We start from the raw sequence: 18,546 nt of genomic DNA, 5'->3' as shown, positions 1-18,546 counted from the left end.
TGCCATTGCCAGTCTACATTTTATATCTTCTCTACTTCGACCATCATCAGTTATTTTGCTCCCCAAATTGCAAAACTCCTTTACTACTTTAAGTGTCTCATTTCCTAATGTAATTCCCTCAGCATCACCCGACTTAATTCGACTACATTCCATTATCCTTGTTTTGCTTTTGTTGATGTTCATCTTATACCCTCCTTTCAAGACACTGTCCATTCCGTTCAACTGCTCTTCCAAGTCCTTTGCTGTGTCTGACAGAATTACAATGTCATCGGTAAACCTCAAAGTTTTTATTTCTTCTCCACGGATTTTAATGCCTACTCCGAATTTTTTTTTTTTTTTTTTTTTTTTTTTTTTTTTTTTTTTTTTTTTTTTTTTTTCTTTACTGCTTGCTCGATATACAGATTGAATAGCATCAGGGAGAGGCTACAACCCTGTCTCACTCACTTCCCAACCACTGCTTCACTTTCATGCCCCTCGACTCTTATAACTGCCGTCTGGTTTCTGCCGTCTGCTCCCTGTATTTTACCCCTGCCACCTTTAGAATTTGAAAGAGAGTATTCCAATCAACATTGTCAAAAGCTTTCTCTAAGTCTACAAATGCTAGAAACGTAGGTTTGCCTTTCCTGAATCTTTCTTCTAAGATAAGTCGTAGGGTCAGTATTGCCTCACGTGTTCCAACATTTCTACGGAATCCAAACTGATCTTCCCCGAGGTCGGCTTCTACAAGTTTTTCCATTCGTCTGTAAAGAATTTGCGTTAGTATTTTGCAGCTGTGACTTATTAAACTGATAGTTCGGTAATTTTCACATCTGTCACCACCTGCTTTCTTTGGGATTAGGGAATTTCGCCTGTCCTATACATCTTGCTCACCAGATGGTAGAGTTTTGTCAGGACTGGCTCTCCCAAGGCTGTCAGTAGTTCTAATGGAATGTTGTCTACCCCGAGGCCTTGTTTCGACTTAGGTCTTTCAGTGCTCTGTCAAACTCTTCACGCAGTATCATATCTCCCGTTTCATCTTCATCTACATCCTCTTCCATTTCCATAATATTGTTCTCAAGAACATCGCCCCTGTATAGACCCTCTATATATTCCTTCCAACTTTCTGCTTTCCCTTCTTTGCTTAGAACTGGGTTTCCATATGAGCTCTTGATATGGAGAGAACAACAGTGGGAGTGGGAACCTGAAGAAGGGGCGACTTGATTGGGTCAGCATAGAAACAGTAAACTGCATCATGAAACAGGAAAACAATGTCACCAAAAGGGAAGCACCTAGCATCAGCATACAGAAAAGGCCAATTGACCACTAAAGGGCTCAACAGGAAGAGCTTGTGTAGGTAGGGCTTGCAGTGAAATTTTCATGAAGGCACAACCCAAGTCTTGGAAGAACCCAGATTAGCAGTGGTTGCACAAAATGAAGGCTCCAAGGTGCCACTGTGGGGCACTGGCTGCACAGGGCCGAGGGACCCAGGAGAGGCAATGAGAGCTGAGTGCAGCATGTACCAAAGGAGCACTACCCACACCTGAAAACTAAGAGGCTTGGTAGAGTGGCAGCAGCAACAGTGGTGTTCGCCTGCATGTACTGCAGGAGAAGGGAAGGAAGGCACCACTCTGGGTGAGATGATCGCAGACAAGAACTCTTGTCACGCCAAGACAGAGGAACAACTGGTGGTCAGCGGAGCAATGGGGAGAACAACAGTGGGAATGGGAACCTGAAGAGGGGGCAACTTGACAGGGTCAGCATAGAAACGGTAAACAAAAGACACTCGCAAATTTACTATGGTAGTACATTGTCAGAGGATCTAGAAGTTGACCCTAAGTTTGAGAATCAAAAATAACGCATTGCTAGTTACAGTAGAACCTGAGCTTACATAGAAGTGTGACAATCACACTAAGTAACCAGTGAAAACAATGCAGGCTAACATCAATTAAGGTAACTGATATTGTAACAAACGCACAAAGGTACAGCCCAAACAACATAGAGAAAGAGAGAAAAAATGTTAAGAAATTGATTCAAGAAATCACGTCTACTTGTGATGCCAGCTTAACAATCAAAATGATACACAAGTTGAACTCAACTGCTAAGCCCTTCTCAGGTACACAGTTGGACATGCTCATTTTATGGTATAACAATACTTATCAGGTACACAGTTGGACACAGTAAGTATGAAGAAGCTGCTCCATTGTGATGAAATGTTACACACATGAACATCTATCTGTTTGAAAGCCCACATAAACAAATTAGAATAAATGGAGCGACAGTGCTCCAGCAAGATGCACTACTACACACGAGAGAAGCAGCATCATTGCCATTTTTTCTGTCCATTACCAAGAATTGCAACAGACAGCAATAAATGCACAATTAGCAATAACAACTGTTTGTTACTTAACCGAGAACAGAAAGCAATATAGTTCCTGGAGATGAAGATCCGTACTACCTGATACATGTGCGGGAGCAATCCCTGATGTTGCCTGGAACGTGCTTACCATGACAAAGTCCATGAAAGCTATAGTGGGTCATGAGCAGTAGGTGCTGAGGACAAGTGGTGACCAAATCCTGTGAGCTCTGGAATTGTGGGTGGTGAGCACACAGGTACAAAGAAGCAGTGCCTTCAGGAGCAGCTGATGGAAGTTCAGGAAGTATCGAACTGTTGGTGTGGAGCCCGGAGCATAATTGGCCACCGAGTGGTCAAGCGGCAACCTTGATACCTGTCATTTGCATCAGGTGCAGTGTCACATGGACATATGACCTCATGGAAGCGACATGGTGTGTGTGACACACACACACACACACACACACACACACACACACACACGTGCACGCGCGGACGGCCATAGCAGGAATTATAAAATTAATATAACATACATCACAGTATACATAAAAAGAGAATAATAATAATAATAATAATAATAATAACAATAACAATAATCTTTATTTGTCCATTTTAACTTTACAGTCTTGCACATCATCATTTTTGATATGAATATAATAGAGGGAAACATTCCACGTGGGAAAAATATATTTAAAAAGAAAGATTTGTAAACAAATGTCTGCTTGTGTCTGTGTATATGCGGATGGATATGTGTGTGTGTGCGAGTGTATACCTGTCCTTTTTTCCCCCTAAGGTAAGTCTTTCCGCTCCCGGGATTGGAATGACTCCTTACCCTCTCCCTTAAAACCCAAATCCTTTCGTCTTTCCCTCTCCTTCCCTCTTTCCTGACGAGGCAACCGTTGGTTGCGAAAGCTAGAATTTTGTGTGTATGTTTGTGTTTGTTTGTGTGTCTATCGACCTGCCAGCGCTTTTGTTTGGTAAGTCTCATCATCTTTCTTTTTAAATACATCATCATTTTTTGTACATATACAACAGTCAGATTGCGCCATACATATAATGAACATATACAACAAGTAGCACATTATATAAGGGGATATTCAATAGTTAAAGAGACAAATTGATGTAGAAATGAAATATTTGTAGGAGGTTAACATCAATGGGATGAGCTGAGAATTGCTCAGTTCTTGGAAAAAGGCACAGGTCACACCTGTCTACAAGAAGGGCAGTGGAAGTGATCCACAAAACTACCGTCCAATGTCCTTGACATCAATTTGTTGTAGAATCTTAGAACTTACTCTGAGCTCAAACGTAAAGAGGTATCGTGAACAGAATGACCTCCTCAGTGGCAACCAGCAGGGATTTCGAAAACACCGATCATATGAAACCCAATTCACACTTTTCTCGTATGACATACTGAATGCTGTGGATCAAGACAACCAGGTAGATGCAATATTTCGTGATTTCCGAAAAGCATTTGACTCAGTACCGCACCTATGCTTATTGTCAAAAGTATGGTCATATGAGGTATCAAGTGAAATTTGTGACTGGACTGAGGACTTTTTGGTAGGGAGGACAGGGCATGTTATTTTGGGTGGAGAGTCATCATCAGATGTAGAAGTAACTTCGGGTGTGCCCCAGGGAACTGTCTTGGGACCCTTGCTGTTCATATTGTATTTTAATGACCTTGCAGATAATATTAATAGTAAAATCAGGCTTTTTGCAGATGATGCAGTTATCTATAATGAATTGCTGTCTGAAAGAAGCTGCATAAGTATTCAGTCAGATCTTGATAAGATTTGAACACAATGTAGAGATTGGCAAATTGCTGTGAATGTTCAGAAATGTAAAATTTTGCACATCACAAAATGAAAAAAAAAATGTGGTTCCCTATGAATGAGTCACCGATGCAATCAGCCAACTCATACAAATACCTGGGTGCAGCACTTCGTAGTGCTGTGAAATGGAATGACAGCATATGGTCAGTCGTGGGTAAAGCAGCTGGTAGACTTCAGTTTATTGGTAGAATACTGGGGAAGTGCAATCTGTCTGCAAAGGAGATTGCTTACAAATCACTCGTGCAAACAGTTCTAGAGTATTGCTCAAATGTGTGGGATCCATACCAAATAGGACTAACAGGGGATATATACAGAGAATGGCAGCACAAATGGTCACAGGTTTGTTTAATCCATGGGTGTGTGTCACAGAGATACTGAAGAAACTGAAATGGAAGACTCTTGAAGATAGATGTAAACTATCCCAAGAAAGTCAATTAACAAAGTTTCAAGAACCAGCTTTAAATGATTACTCCGGGGCTATTCTACAACACCATATGTATCCCTCACATAGGTATCGTGAGGATAAAATTAGAATAATTACTGAATTCACAGAGGTATTCAAATAATCATTCTTTCCTTGCTCCATATATGAATGGAATAGGTAGAAACACTTGTAACTGGCAGAGTGGGATGTACTCTCTGCCATGCACCTCACGGTGGTTTGCAGAGTATAGATGTATATGTAGAAGTTTGTACATTAGTTGAACAATGTTCAATGATTCTTCTTTTTTTTTCCTAAAGGAGAAAAACCAGCTAAAATCTTTTCTTGTATGATTTTACATTGTAGTGTAAGTGGTATGAATAGTGAAAATGGTGTGAATTGCAGAAATTTTTATAAATGGGTAGAACAATCCAAAAATGGTAAAACCTCAATGATTGACAAGAATTGTCTTGGTTGGCCAGTTGAAGTGTCAATTCCTTCACTTGAAACCTGCATGAACAACATTACTCATGAAGACCAACATGTCGCAATTGAACATGTAGCAAAAACAGTTGCAATAAGTGTTGGCATAGTTCATAACATATCAGTGACAAGCTCAAGTACAGCAAAACGTGTAAGATGAATCCCAAAAGAGTTAATGCAACAATGCAAGAAAAGAAGACTCAGAGTATGTACAGATTTCAAAGAATGCTGTGTGAGGGAGGATTACCGCTTTCAAAACTAGATTTTAATGTCTGTTGAAAATTGGGGTCACCATCTTGAACCCATGTGCAAAAGGCAAAGCATGGAACGGAAGCACACCATATCACCAGTCTGAAAGAAATTCAGAAGGCAAGAATCATTAGGAAATGTCATGTTTGACCACCTTTTGGGATACCCAAGGTATTATCTTGTTTGATTATTTGGAAGGTCAGCAGACAATAAACAGTGCCTACTAATCAGACATACTGCTGAACAAAATGAAGCCAGCAGTGAGGCAAATACTTTATGGATCTCAAAGAAAAGTTGTGATGTTGCTATATGACAATGTGTACCCTCATATGACCCAGCTGACCCAAATAAATAAATAAATAATAAAAAAAACAAAAAAAACCTTGGGAGATACTACCTCATCCTCCCTACAGTCTAGGTTTGGCCCTTTCACATTTTTATTTGTTTGGTCCACTCAAGGATGCGAACAACAAGGAGGTTGTGTGAAAGTGTCTCAGACAATAAGACAAAGACTTCTTTGTATCAGGTATAAAAAAAAATGCTTCGTCATTGGTATAAGTGTATTAATATTCATGGGGGTTTATATTGAGAAGAAGTAAAGTTTCACTTTGTAAAAACACACATTTTTTTTCTGCATCAATTCGGCTATTTAATTACCGAGTGCCCCTCGTAACATTATGTAAACATTTACCACCACTAATATACTGCTGTATATATAAGTAGAACTATTGATTAATCTGTGAGTATAAACATCTCTCAGTAAATAACTGTTTCTATTTGTCCGTAAAAAGATAGCTGTGAAGTCACTTTATATTATTTGGTAACCTACTACAGAACTTTTTATTTTATTTATTTATCGTATGGCAATACAGTCACATAAGAAACAAACAGAGAAATCACTAATATAACAAACGTTAATAATTGCAAACCAACATTACTAATATAACAAAGTTTACGGATTATAAACAAACATCAAGTCTATTAATATAATCTATCGAATCTGGAGTTGCGAGCAGGAAGTCGTCGGGGCTCCCATTATAGGCTCTTCTGGAACACTCTTCAACAATGTGGCTGATGGTCTGGTTTTCTCTGCAGTCACACTGAGGGGATGGTATTTTACCCCATTTATACAGGGAGTAAGCACATCTGCCATGACGAGTTCTAATCCTATTTAGAGTGGACCACGTTTTGCGTGGTTGGTCAAAACCAGGTGGCTTTTGTGTGACACAAGGCATGTTATGATTTTGCCATGCATTCCATTTTTCAGACCATGCGTTTGTGTTACTGAAACCTTCTTGTACACAGTTCCTTGATGTTCCTGTTGGCAGGTTCCTAGATCGAAGCCTATTAGTGTTTGCAGCCTCAATGTCTTGGTGGATTGGCAGGCTTCGATTTCCCATGATGTTTTTGTATTCACGTACAAGGGTGTCAGTACGTCGTAGGTGTGGCGGCGAGATGTGGCTTAATATTGGGAGCCATTGCGTTGGAGTGGGTTTAATTACTCCAGAAATCATCCTTAGAGTGTTATGCAACTGGATATCCACCTTTTTTACATGTGGGCTGTTTAGCCAAATTGGAGCACGGTATTCGGCAGCCGAGAATACAATTGCTAAAGCAGAGGTGCAGAGAATGGAGGCCGTTGCTCCCCAAGTAGTACCACAGAGCTTTTGAATAATGTTGTTTCTTGTCTTTAATTTTTCGGCAGTCTTTGTTAGGTCTCTTTAAAAGATAGTGTTCTGTCCAGTGTCGTGCCCAAGTACTTCGGAGTTTTATTATGCCTGAGAACGGGGTTTTCAAATCGAATGTTGAGTTCCTTCCCAGCGAGTTTTTTTTTTTTAGATGGAAGCTATCTGTTTTGGAAGCATTTGGTTGAAGTCTCCACTTACGGAAATATTCACCCATTATCTTCAGGTCTTTCATTAGGATATCCTCAGATCCTTCAATTGTGCTACATCTTGTAGCGAGGGCCCAATCGTCAGCATACCCGAACTTTCTTGATTGTGTTTCCGGCAGGTCTGCAATATAGAGGCTAAACAGCAGTGGTGCAAGCACTGATCCTTGTGGTAAGCCATTCTTTAGTTTTTTGATGGAGGTGTAGTCAGTGTCCATACTTATTTGGAACACCCTATCATTGAGCATGCTGTCTATTAAGTGTGCTATAGATTTGTAAGGAATTACTCGAAGAATGTTGTACATGATGCCTTCTCTCCACACCGTGTCGTAAACTGCTGAGAGGTCAATAAAGACGACTGATGTCTTCAGTTTTCTCTGGAATCCCGCCTCAATGTAAGTAGTGAGTGACAACACCTAGTCAGTACAACTTCTTCTTGGCCAAAAGCCTGCCTGTTCAACTGGGATCGACCTGAACAGTTCTGGGCTAATTCTGTTATATATAAGCCTCTCTAGTAATTTGTAAATTACAGACAGCAGGGCAATTGGTCTGTAGCTTTTTGGCTTGTCAGCTGGCTTCCCAGGCTTTAGAATAGCTATTACCTTAGATCGTTTGAGTTCTTGTGGGATATTGCCAGTTTGCATTGTGTTTGTGAAAAATTGAGCCAGCCATACTTTTGTATACTTGCCACAGTTTATTATAAATTCAGGGTGAACATTGTCGAAACCTGGTGCCTTTGTTGGTTTGACATCTTTCAGAGCTTTTTCTATGTCTTCGCTAGAGAAAGGGCGAGAGTGTTCAGTTTCTGTGGTTTCATGTTTTAAGATTTTGAGTTCTCGCTTCACTTGGATTGTATGAGTTTTATCTTTTGGTGTCCTAGATGTGTTAACTAGATGTGAAGCTATGGCATTTGGTCTTACAGCTGCTTTTTGTCATTGTGCTAGTGGGCTGCTACCTAGTTTTCTCAGCAGTGACCATGCTTGCCTGCTAGATGTTTGGAAATTGAGGCTTTCTATAGTTTCCGTCCACTTTTGTCTTCTGGCCCAAGCTATGAAGCAGTTCATCCGCTATTTCCTAATCTCCGGATTCAAGGAAGCTCTGGCATAGTTCTTCGCTGGTTTGGGACCATCCAGGGATGTATTCTTTGCGGTAACCTCTTGGTATGTGCTTCTTGGCCGTGCTTATCATGGCACCAACAAATCTTTGGTAATTTTTGCTAGTAGGTGGTATCCATCCCAAACATTTGTCCAGATCTGTGGAGAACCCAGTCCAATTGGCTTTTTTAACATTCCATCGTGGGTGAGGAATAGAGGTAATTAGGGGAATTTGAGTTCCTACCTCTACTATGATTGGACGGTGTTGACTGTGCGGAAAGTCGGACAAAACTCTACGCGAGGCCATGAGAGGTTGGTCTCTGTTGTTACACGAGACGAAACACAAGTCAGGGTTGTATTCCTGTCTCCAAGCAGCTGGTCTAAACGTAAATCGATCCTTAGCATTGAGTACATGGTATAAGTATTCGTCTTTGCCCATTTTGCTAGTGCTTCTCCATTTGCATCATTGTCTTTATACTTCCACTGTTCATGATGACTATTGAAATCCCCAACGTATGCAGCAGGATGCAAACATTTGTCCAGATCTGTGGAGAACTCAGTCCAATTGGCTTTTTTAAAATTCCATCGTGGGCGAGGAATAGAGGTAATTAGGGGAATTTGAGTTCCTACCTCTGCTATGATTGGACGGTGTTGACTGTGCGGAAAGTCGGACAGAACTCTATGCGAGGCCATGAGAGGTTGGTCTCTGTTGTTGCACGAGACGAAACACAGGTCAGGGTTGTATTCCTGTCTCCAAGCAGCTGATCTAAACGTAAATTGATCCTTAGAATCGAATACATGGTATAAGTATTCGTCTTTGCCAATTTTGCTAGTGCTTCTCCATTTGCATCATTGTCTTTATACTTCCACTGTTCATGATGACTATTGAAATCCCCAACATATGCAGCAGGATGTGGCTGAGTTTGAAGAACGTGGGCTGGCCAAGGTGTAGCAGGTGGCTTATAAATATTGGAGACAGAAATGCTTCCGATTTTTGTGACAACGTTATGAATGTCTTCGTTGGTGGATGTAGAAATTAGGAAACTGTTGTTTGACATATATGGCTACTCCATAAGACCTATGATAGGTCACTCCCAACAGTTCATAGCCTGGTATTTTGCCCCTTTTATTTAGTTGTTGTACTGTATCACAATGAGTTTCCTGTATAGCAACCAAGTCAATGTTGTAATTTTTTAATAGTTTTGATAGAAAGTGGCACTTAGCATAGCTTATGCCTTCTATGTTTATGTGACAAATTCGAACCACAGGTCCGAGTTTCCTGGACGGAGGGACCTGAGAAGGGCCGTTTCGTCTGTCAGGTGACATAACTCTTACTGAAAGTGTCTTATAGTCAGGAGATCCTCAGATTATCTGACTGCCAGTAAGTGCTAGTTCATTTAGCGTTACCCAGGATGCACGTGTAGTGTTACACTACGGACGCGAACTAGCTTTACACCCCGACTACAGAACTGTCTTCCAGCTTCAAGTGGCCAGTTAGCTGTAGCTCATTTATTGCTCTGTATTCTATTATAATCACACCTGTTTTGTGTATTGTAATTATGACTGCCTCTTTTCATTATGCTTATTTCATCATTCTATTTTACAAACATTATGGCATTAAGGACATACAATGAATACACAGTCAGTAAATTATAATTTATAAAGTATTCCATTCCCTACGTTGAATGACCTGCATAAGCAGAAATGTTTTAGGAAGTAGTAGTATTAGTATTAGTATTAGTAGTAGTAGTAGAAGAAGAAGAAGAAGAAGAAGAAGGAGATGATGATGTTGATGATGATGATGATGATGATGATTCCCAACAGGACTGGTCTTTGCTTGTGTTAGTAGTTATCCTAACTGCTCTCTTTAGAAGCTTGAATGTCCTGCCCATATAGACTATAGGTGCCACACCACAAATTTCAACCCCATTTTGCAAATTCATGTGAATTAATCCATAGTACACTCATTAAAGGACAGGAGGAGTTGTTACGTTTGAGAGATGTTTTAGTAAGTAAATATTATTGGTTAAAAACAGTCTTGGTTGCAATTTTAGTTTTTATTTTTTTTTATTTTTCAACTATGCTTTTCGCCTATTTAGGCATCTTCAGGTTGATCTACATAGAAAACAGAGACCAAATACATCTATTTAAGAGTCGCGATCGCGTTGTGCATACTTGTATAACCTAAAAACATGTATAAACAGATCAAATACTGAAAGAGCAAGTATCAAATTAAGGTACAGGCCAACAATTTTCAGCTGTTTTTGCCAATCTTCTTTTTTACTGCTGCTGATTCAAATGCCATTTCCATAGCCAGCTCCTCAACCCAATCGATGTTTTCACACTGAATATTATTTCCAACATAAATACCTACACCACCGCCCTTGTATATCTTTCTACAGTATGCACTCACAATATACAAACTGTTCACATACTTTACTGAAGTGTCTTGTTGTTCTTTGTATACATTTGGTCACATGTATGGTTTGCACATCTGCCATTAGATGGTGTCATGCAGTAGGTGTGGGTTCAGTTACCAGTTGGGTTCAAACCTGAGTTTAGCCAATCTGGTTTAGGTATTCCGTGATTTCCCTAAATCACTTCAGGCAAATGCCAGGATGGTTCCTTTGAAAAGGCACAGGTGTCTACTTTCCCAATCCTTCTCTAATCTAATGGTACAGATGACCTCGCTGTTTGATCCCCTCGCCTCCCCCCCCCCCCTGTCCCCCACCCCCCCACCCCCAAATCAGCCAGCCAACCAACCAACTGTCTGGATTGGAGATTTTCTCCATGGGGACTGAGTGTTGTGTTACCATCATTTAATCATCATTGACATGTAACTCGCCCAATGTGACATCAACTGAAAAGACTTACAGATTGGCGACCAAACTTCCCCAGGTGGGGCTCCTAGCCATGAATGGCACACCATCATTTCATTTCAGGACACATATGTTGAACCTGCTGTACTTAATTAAATAATTTATGAGTAAAGGGACAACTCACTAAATAGTAAATGTGTTCCGTCATCAACGGGCACACAAGCTAAACTGAAAACTCTCATGCTGGCAGAATTGTGTATTTAGCCGGTGTGTTTATGTAAACCTTTCATGATAATCCTCAGTTTTATATCTAGTTCCACCTCTTCTCTTGTGTAAAGTAGTTTCATTATAATGTTAAATATTGTGTTGCTTTATTTTAGTTTATTAGTACATTGTACATGTAATTGTTTTTTATTTGTGTCTGTATTTTGCTATTTATTTTCCTTAGCTTTATTGTACTGCTCTGTGCTATTTTTGACCTCAGTAACAGATCAGGTGTTAGTCACTAAAAAATCTTCATTACAGGTAGCATTAAAAAAGTTGTGGGATCTAAGTAGAAAGCATAATTTCTCAAAAGTATTGCAGAAATACCAAGTGATGCAGAGTTGTCTTGAAGTAAGTCTGTCTCAAGCTAATGCTGTCAAGAATGTGCATAAATTAATGAATGATTTCTGGTTTGGGGTGTTCCATCCAGTTCAGCACTACACTTTTGAGGTAATAAGTATTTCCATTATAATACGTAACTGGTCATTTAAATACTGATTTGTAGTACCAAGTCAGTGAATTGATGCCATGTTATTAGATTATAAAACGAGAAAAAATTAAGAATACATTGAGAAGATTATCCATAGTTGCATAAAATGTAATTTGTAGAAACTAAATAAGCTGAGATAGCTCTTGGAGCAGTTCATATTGTAAATAAATGCCCATCATATCTATATGTTTTGTCAAATGCAGATTTTTAGGTATATTTTTACAGGTTAATATTTACAAGTTAAAATGTACTTTTTTAAAACTAATGTATTAACATGACAAAATTCAAAAAATGTATGGAACCATTCTGTTCTAACATCATCTGAAGCTTTTCTTGATCCAGCCTTACAATACGGAAAATCGGGCAATCTACAAAGAAGATTGTTTATAATGGACCTGTGTGGTTCATCCTAGAATACGGCTCTATTGTGGGTGACAGATGCCATGCAGCAGATATTCATGATATCAAAAGGAGAGTAGCACAAATGATCACCCACAGAGGCATTTAAGCACTCTTTCAACATTACAGATGTGAATGAAACAGAAAGAAACACTAACATGTGGTTCAGTGGTAGATAACCTCTGCCATGCACTCCACAGTGATTTGCAGATTATGGATGTAGATGAGATGGAGCTGTGTTACTCTCCATATAGAGCCTTTGCATAAAGACAGTCAGGGGATTTTTACCTATGAACTGTCCTTTGGCAGCAGTTGGAAGAAATTTTGTTTAAAGAACAATTGAATACTGCAAAATAGAGTCATTTGACAAGCTAAAACATTGTATTAAATCTGTGAGTTAGAAATAAAAACCAGGAGTTATCAAAAAGAATCATCGGACTTAAAAAAAAATCATAATTATTATGTTATTTGAGATATGTGCGTGAACAACGTACTGTTGGAAAGAGCAGACACTCGAGTTTTACATGGTTCCCACTAGGTAGCAGCTGTGTGCACCCACATCCGTTCTAGTAAAAATGGTGTCAGGACAACAGAAAGCGTTTTGTGTTCTAAGTTTTGTGCAGTGCGGCTCAGTAACAACTGTTCAGTGTGACTTTTGTACTAGGTATGGAATGAATACGCCTACAGCACAGAGCATTAGACAATGGCATGAACTGAGATGACAGGGTGTTTGTGTTGTCATCATTTCATCATCATTCATGCAGGTGGCGAGATTGGACTGAGCAAAGGTTGAAAATTTGTACAGGCACTGATAAATGCGCAGTTGAGCACCCCCATGATCCAAACATCATCATCAATGGCATGAACAGCTCCGAGAAACAGGTTGTTTGTGTAAAGGCAAATCACGGCTGTCCCCGAGTGTCTGACACAGATGTCAAATTCATCCACCATAGTTTCACAAGAAGATCGCAGAAATCCATTCACCATGCAGCTTGACATGCCCCCCATGTCTGTCTGGCGTATGATGCGTCGACATGAAACCATACAAAATTCAGCTACTGCAAACTCTTTGTGAAGGTGACAAATAACAACAAGTGGAGTTGTGTAATTTCGTGCTTGGAAAGATGGAGGAAGACAGTTTTCTTCCACACTTAGTGTTTAGTGACAAGGCAACATTCCATTTGAATGGAAAGATGAACTGTCATAATGTGAAAATATGGGGTACAGAACAACCACATGAAGTTGTATAACATGAGACGGACTCTCCAAAATTTAATGTGTTTTGTGAAATTTCACAGGAAAAGGTGCATGGTACATTTTTGTTTGCTGAGAACACTGTTAAAGGAAGCACATATTTCGATATGCTTGAGAACTTTCTTTTCCCACAGTTGGAGGCTGATTCAAATGACTACCTTTACCAACAGGATGGAAATACGGGAATTTTTAAATCAAATAATTACTGAATGATGGATAGGCCACAGTGAACCACATGAGTCAGTCTTACATTACTGGCCTCCAAGCTCATTGGATCTGACTGCATGTGATTATTTCTTGTGGGAGTTTATAAAAGACTTTGTTTGTGTGCCTCTGTTACCAACAACAATGAATGAACTGAGACATTGCATAACAGCGGCAGTGGAAGCTGCTAATCAAGACCTGCTCACAGCAGTGTGGGAACTACTTGAATACCGCATTGACATGTGCCATGCATCTCAAGGGGGACCACATTGAACACATATGAAAAGGTATTAAAAAAAGCTTTCTGAGTTTCCAGTTCATCAAGAAACAAAATTCATTGTATATGTTTATTAATTTCAGAAATATAGATGTTCCAAATTAGATGATTCTTTTTAATACACTCTGTACAAGATCAATTGAAAAAAAAATTGTGGTATAAGTTGGGTGCATAATGTGTGGCACTTTTTGTGGAAAGTGGAACTTCTTGTGATCAACTGTAGTTGATAAAAATATTTAAAATTCCTTTCATCTCAACAGCTAGTAAATTAAATTAAATTAAATTTTTATTAACACAGGAAAATTTGATGAAGTTCAATAATATGGTGTTCCAGCACAGTTACGGCAACATATAGCTACAGGAGGCATAAATGAGTCCATCTACTATTAAGTTATTGAATGGGGAAGACTCATAAGGGTATGGTGAAATAACAAGTTGGATTATGAATATCAGTGTGTCATATGTTAGTATTGTTCTCATTTGTCAGTGCAGTATGTCTTTGAGGTGGGGTTATCTTTCAGACAAATTGGAAATATTCATTAGCAAAAACATACTACAAAATAAGGGAAACTGATAATGTAAACATCAATGAGAAATACAATTTATTCTTTCGTGTGTGAGGGGCTTCTTACATATCCAAATAGCAAATTGAAAAAATGGACTTCTTCTTTGGTTTAAGAAAGTCATTATATTTTGTAGACCATTCCCTAATTTTACATCAGTGGGAACATTCTGGAATTTTGGGAAAAAGCTCACCAACCTTTCGTACCTAACATACAGGAAACAGAATGTCTTAATTCAGAAAAGAGAGACCAAATTTGAAACTAACTAAATTTCTATTTAGTCTGTGGCTGCACTGTGTTATCAAAAGACTCGTACTCAAACCGTTTTGAATTTTCTTGGATCTTTGCAAAAATACTCAGTTCTTAAACTTTATTAACTATTGTAACAAATTTTCTTGAAATTAGTAGTCTTACTTACTCTAAGTTTTCTGGAGATTGTGCAGTAATGGCAAGTAATTTATGATTTTCCTCATCTACATACTTGCGTCTCTGTGATGTCTCTGCTGTATAGGTGTGAACCCTGGGTTCCCACAAAGAGGAATAAAAGTGAAATATAGGCAGCTGAAATGAGATTTCTATTAACAGTGAAAGATTGCATACACCAAGACAGGATTAGGAATGAACAAATTACAGAAAAACCTGAATGTTGCAGGGATAAACAAAACAACAGAAATACAGAAACAGGTGGAAAGAGCATGTGAGCAGAATACTAGAAGAAAGACTGATGAAACAGCTGCTGAGATTCAGGCCAAACGGAGGAAGGAATCCTGATAGACCCAAAATGAGATAGGATGAACAATAATCTTTGAAGAGAAATAGGCAGTTAGCCTGATCCCTTGAACTGAAGGAAAAGAATATGGTGTTCGTGATGATAATGAGTTACATGAGCTGCCACATACACATGAATTTACATGCCTCATGGTTAAGATGCAGTTTCAGTTACCATATTTTGAATAAATCCCAAAATAGAATGGGTGTACAAAATGTTGTCCTCGGTGATGTAGAAACAGTAAAAAGCGTCAAGATAATCACTTATCATATAATTGAGGCTTTGGTGAGGTGTTCTGAATTTGTATTGGATGAAGTGGGTGAGGGGAACAAAGGAGAGGAGAGGGATTGATTGAGGATTAGGGGATGTAGGGTGGGACAAGAAAGGAACTGAATAGGAGTGTGTCACTCATAAGCCCACCTTACAAATACATAGGTAGTGGAAGTCAAGTCTCATACACGATGAAATAGAATGTGTGGGTTAAGGCGGTTGTTGCTAGGGGAAAACAGAGAAAGAATAGTATGGGTGTAGATCAATAGATTGATTGATCAAACTGAAGTGAGGCAATGGAGAGCTGTTTTCAGTGATGGTGGGGGGGGGGGGGGGGGGGTTAGTATGGGAACAGTGATAGAGGAGGGAGTGGAATAGGGGCTATCAGAAGTTGAGGCCATGGAACTGTGCAATTAAAAAGGGCAGTGTATGAATAATTCCCAGTAGTGGAATTCAGAGTAGCTTGTATTGAGGGGGAGTTTGGATGGCATGACTTGTGAAGCACCCATTTTGTGCTCAATGGCATGTTTGCTTTTGCTTGTTCAGAGTTTGGCAATGGCGGTTCACGTCGGTAGATAGCTGCTTAGTAATCATGCCCACATAAAATTGCAGTAGAGATGATTTATGTGATACGCCTGCTTTCAAAAATGTTCTTGCCTCTGACAGAATATGACAGACCTATGACTGGACTGGAATAAGGTGTGCTAGATGCATGCATGGGGTAGGTCTTGAATCAGTGGTTTTCACTCGGATATAACACGTACTGCAAAATGTTGGGAGTAGCATAGTGAACTGTGTACAGGATTGGGACCCAAACTCAGAACCTTGCTTTTCAAAGGGAATTTTCTTACTGGTTGAGATACCCAGGCATGACTCAGAATCCACCCTCTTATCTTCACTTACACCAGTGCCCCTCTCCTGCTTTCCAAATTTTACAGGAGTTTTCCTGCATATCTTACTAGGCTAGCACTCATTGAAGAAAGGACATTTCAAAGAAATTACTTAGCCAGAGCCTAGAGAATTATTTTCAGAACAAATCTTTCACCTATAAAGGAATGTGCACTGTATTGAAATTTCTTGGCAAAGTAAAACTGTGTCCCATACTGAGGCTCGAACCCAGAACCTTGCTTTTTGGAGACAAGCTATCCATTACTGTACAATAGCCTTTCTTTCAGGAGTGCTGATGCATTATTATTACATTTATTATTGTTATTATTTCTTTTCTTTCTCAGACATTATGTCTGGTTAAAAATGGAAAGTGGCGCGGATCTTGATCAAGCGTGACTTTCTTTTAACTGTACGGTATATGTTACATTGCATTTAGGAACTTTCGGGTAATTGAACAAGTACCAATAATTACAGATTTATGTAGTTATATATATATAAGTTTGGATGTAGCTGTATTGCATTGATGTACTGGTGGATATTGTGTGGTATGACTCCTGTAGTTGATAGTATAATCGGTATAATGTCAACTTTATCCTGATGCCACATGTCCTTGACTTCCTCAGCCAGTTGGATGTATTTTTCAATTTTTTCTCCTGTTTTCTTCTGTATATTTGTTGTATTGGGTATGGATATTTCGATTAGTTGTGTTAATTCCTTCTTTTTATTGGTGAGTATGATGTCAGGTTTGTTATGTGGTGTTGTTTTATCTGTTATAATGGTTCTGTTCCAGTATAATTTGTATTCATCATTCTCCAGTACATTTTGTGGTGCATACTTGTATGTGGGAACGTTTTGTTTTATTAGTTTATGTTGTATGGCAAGTTGTTGATGTATTATTTTTGCTACATTGTCATGTCTTCTGGGGTATTCTGAATTTGCTAGTATTGTACATCCGCTTGTGATGTGATCTACTGTTTCTATTTGTCGTTTACAAAGTCTGCATTTATCTGTTGTGGTATTGGGATCTTTAATAATATGCTTACTGTAATATCTGGTGTTTATTGTTTGATCCTGTATTGCAATCATGAATCCTTCCGTCTCACTGTATATATTGCCTTTTCTTAGCCATGTGTTGGATGCGTCTTGATCTATGTGTGGCTGTGTTAGATGATATGGGTGCTTGCCATGTAGTGTTTTCTTTTTCCAATTTACTTTCTTCGTATCTGTTGATGTTATGTGATCTAAAGGGTTGTAGAGGTGGTTATGAAATTGTAGTGGTGTAGCCGATGTATTTATATGAGTGATTGCTTTGTGTATTTTGCTACTTTCTGCTTGTTCTATAAAGAATTTTCTTAAATTGCCTACCTGTCCATAATGTAGGTTTTTTATATCGATAAATCCCCTTCCTTCTTCCTTTCTGCTTAATGTGAATCTTTCTGTTGCTGAATGTATGTGATGTATTCTATATTTATGGCATTGTGATCGTGTAAGTGTATTGAGTGCTTCTAGGTCTGTGTTACTCCATTTCACTACTCCAAATGAGTAGGTCAGTGTTGGTATAGCATAAGTATTTATAGCTTTTGTCTTGTTTCTTGCTGTCAATTCTGTTTTCAGTATTTTTGTTAGTCTTTGTCTATATTTTTCTTTTAGTTCTTCTTTAATATTTGTATTATCTATTCCTATTTTTTGTCTGTATCCTAGATATTTATAGGCATGTGTTTTTTCCATCACTTCTATGCAGTCGCTGTGGTTATCCAATATGTAATCTTCTTGTTTAGTGTGTTTTCCCTTGACTATGCTATTTTTCTTACATTTGTCTGTTCCAAAAGCCATATTTATATCATTGCTGAATACTTCTGTTATCTTTAGTAATTGGTTGAGTTGTTGATTTATTGCTGCCAGTAGTTTTAGATCATCCATGTATAGCAAATGTGTGATTTTGTGTTGGTATGTTCCAGTAATATTGTATCCATAATTTGTATTATTTAGCATGTTGGATAGTGGGTTCAGAGCAAGGCAGAACCAGAAAGGACTTAATGAGTCTCCT

The 18,546-nt window shown here is 38.8% G+C and overlaps 1 protein-coding gene across 2 annotated transcripts in view; it reads left to right on the top strand.

Moving 5' to 3' along the window:
- LOC126091897 (probable methyltransferase TARBP1) overlaps window positions 1-18,546 on the top strand; it is a 112,044-nt gene that overhangs the window by 36,839 nt on the left and 56,659 nt on the right. For both annotated transcript variants that reach the window (XM_049907196.1, XM_049907195.1), the window contains exon 7: window positions 11,647-11,835. In XM_049907196.1, coding sequence (XP_049763153.1) covers window positions 11,647-11,835 — 189 coding nt within the window. The remainder of the gene's footprint in view (window positions 1-11,646; window positions 11,836-18,546) is intronic.

Source organism: Schistocerca cancellata, chromosome 7 (assembly GCF_023864275.1).
Source record: "Schistocerca cancellata isolate TAMUIC-IGC-003103 chromosome 7, iqSchCanc2.1, whole genome shotgun sequence".
Classification (NCBI taxonomy): Eukaryota; Metazoa; Arthropoda; class Insecta; order Orthoptera; family Acrididae; genus Schistocerca; species Schistocerca cancellata.
This window is presented reverse-complemented; position numbering and strand designations above follow the sequence as displayed.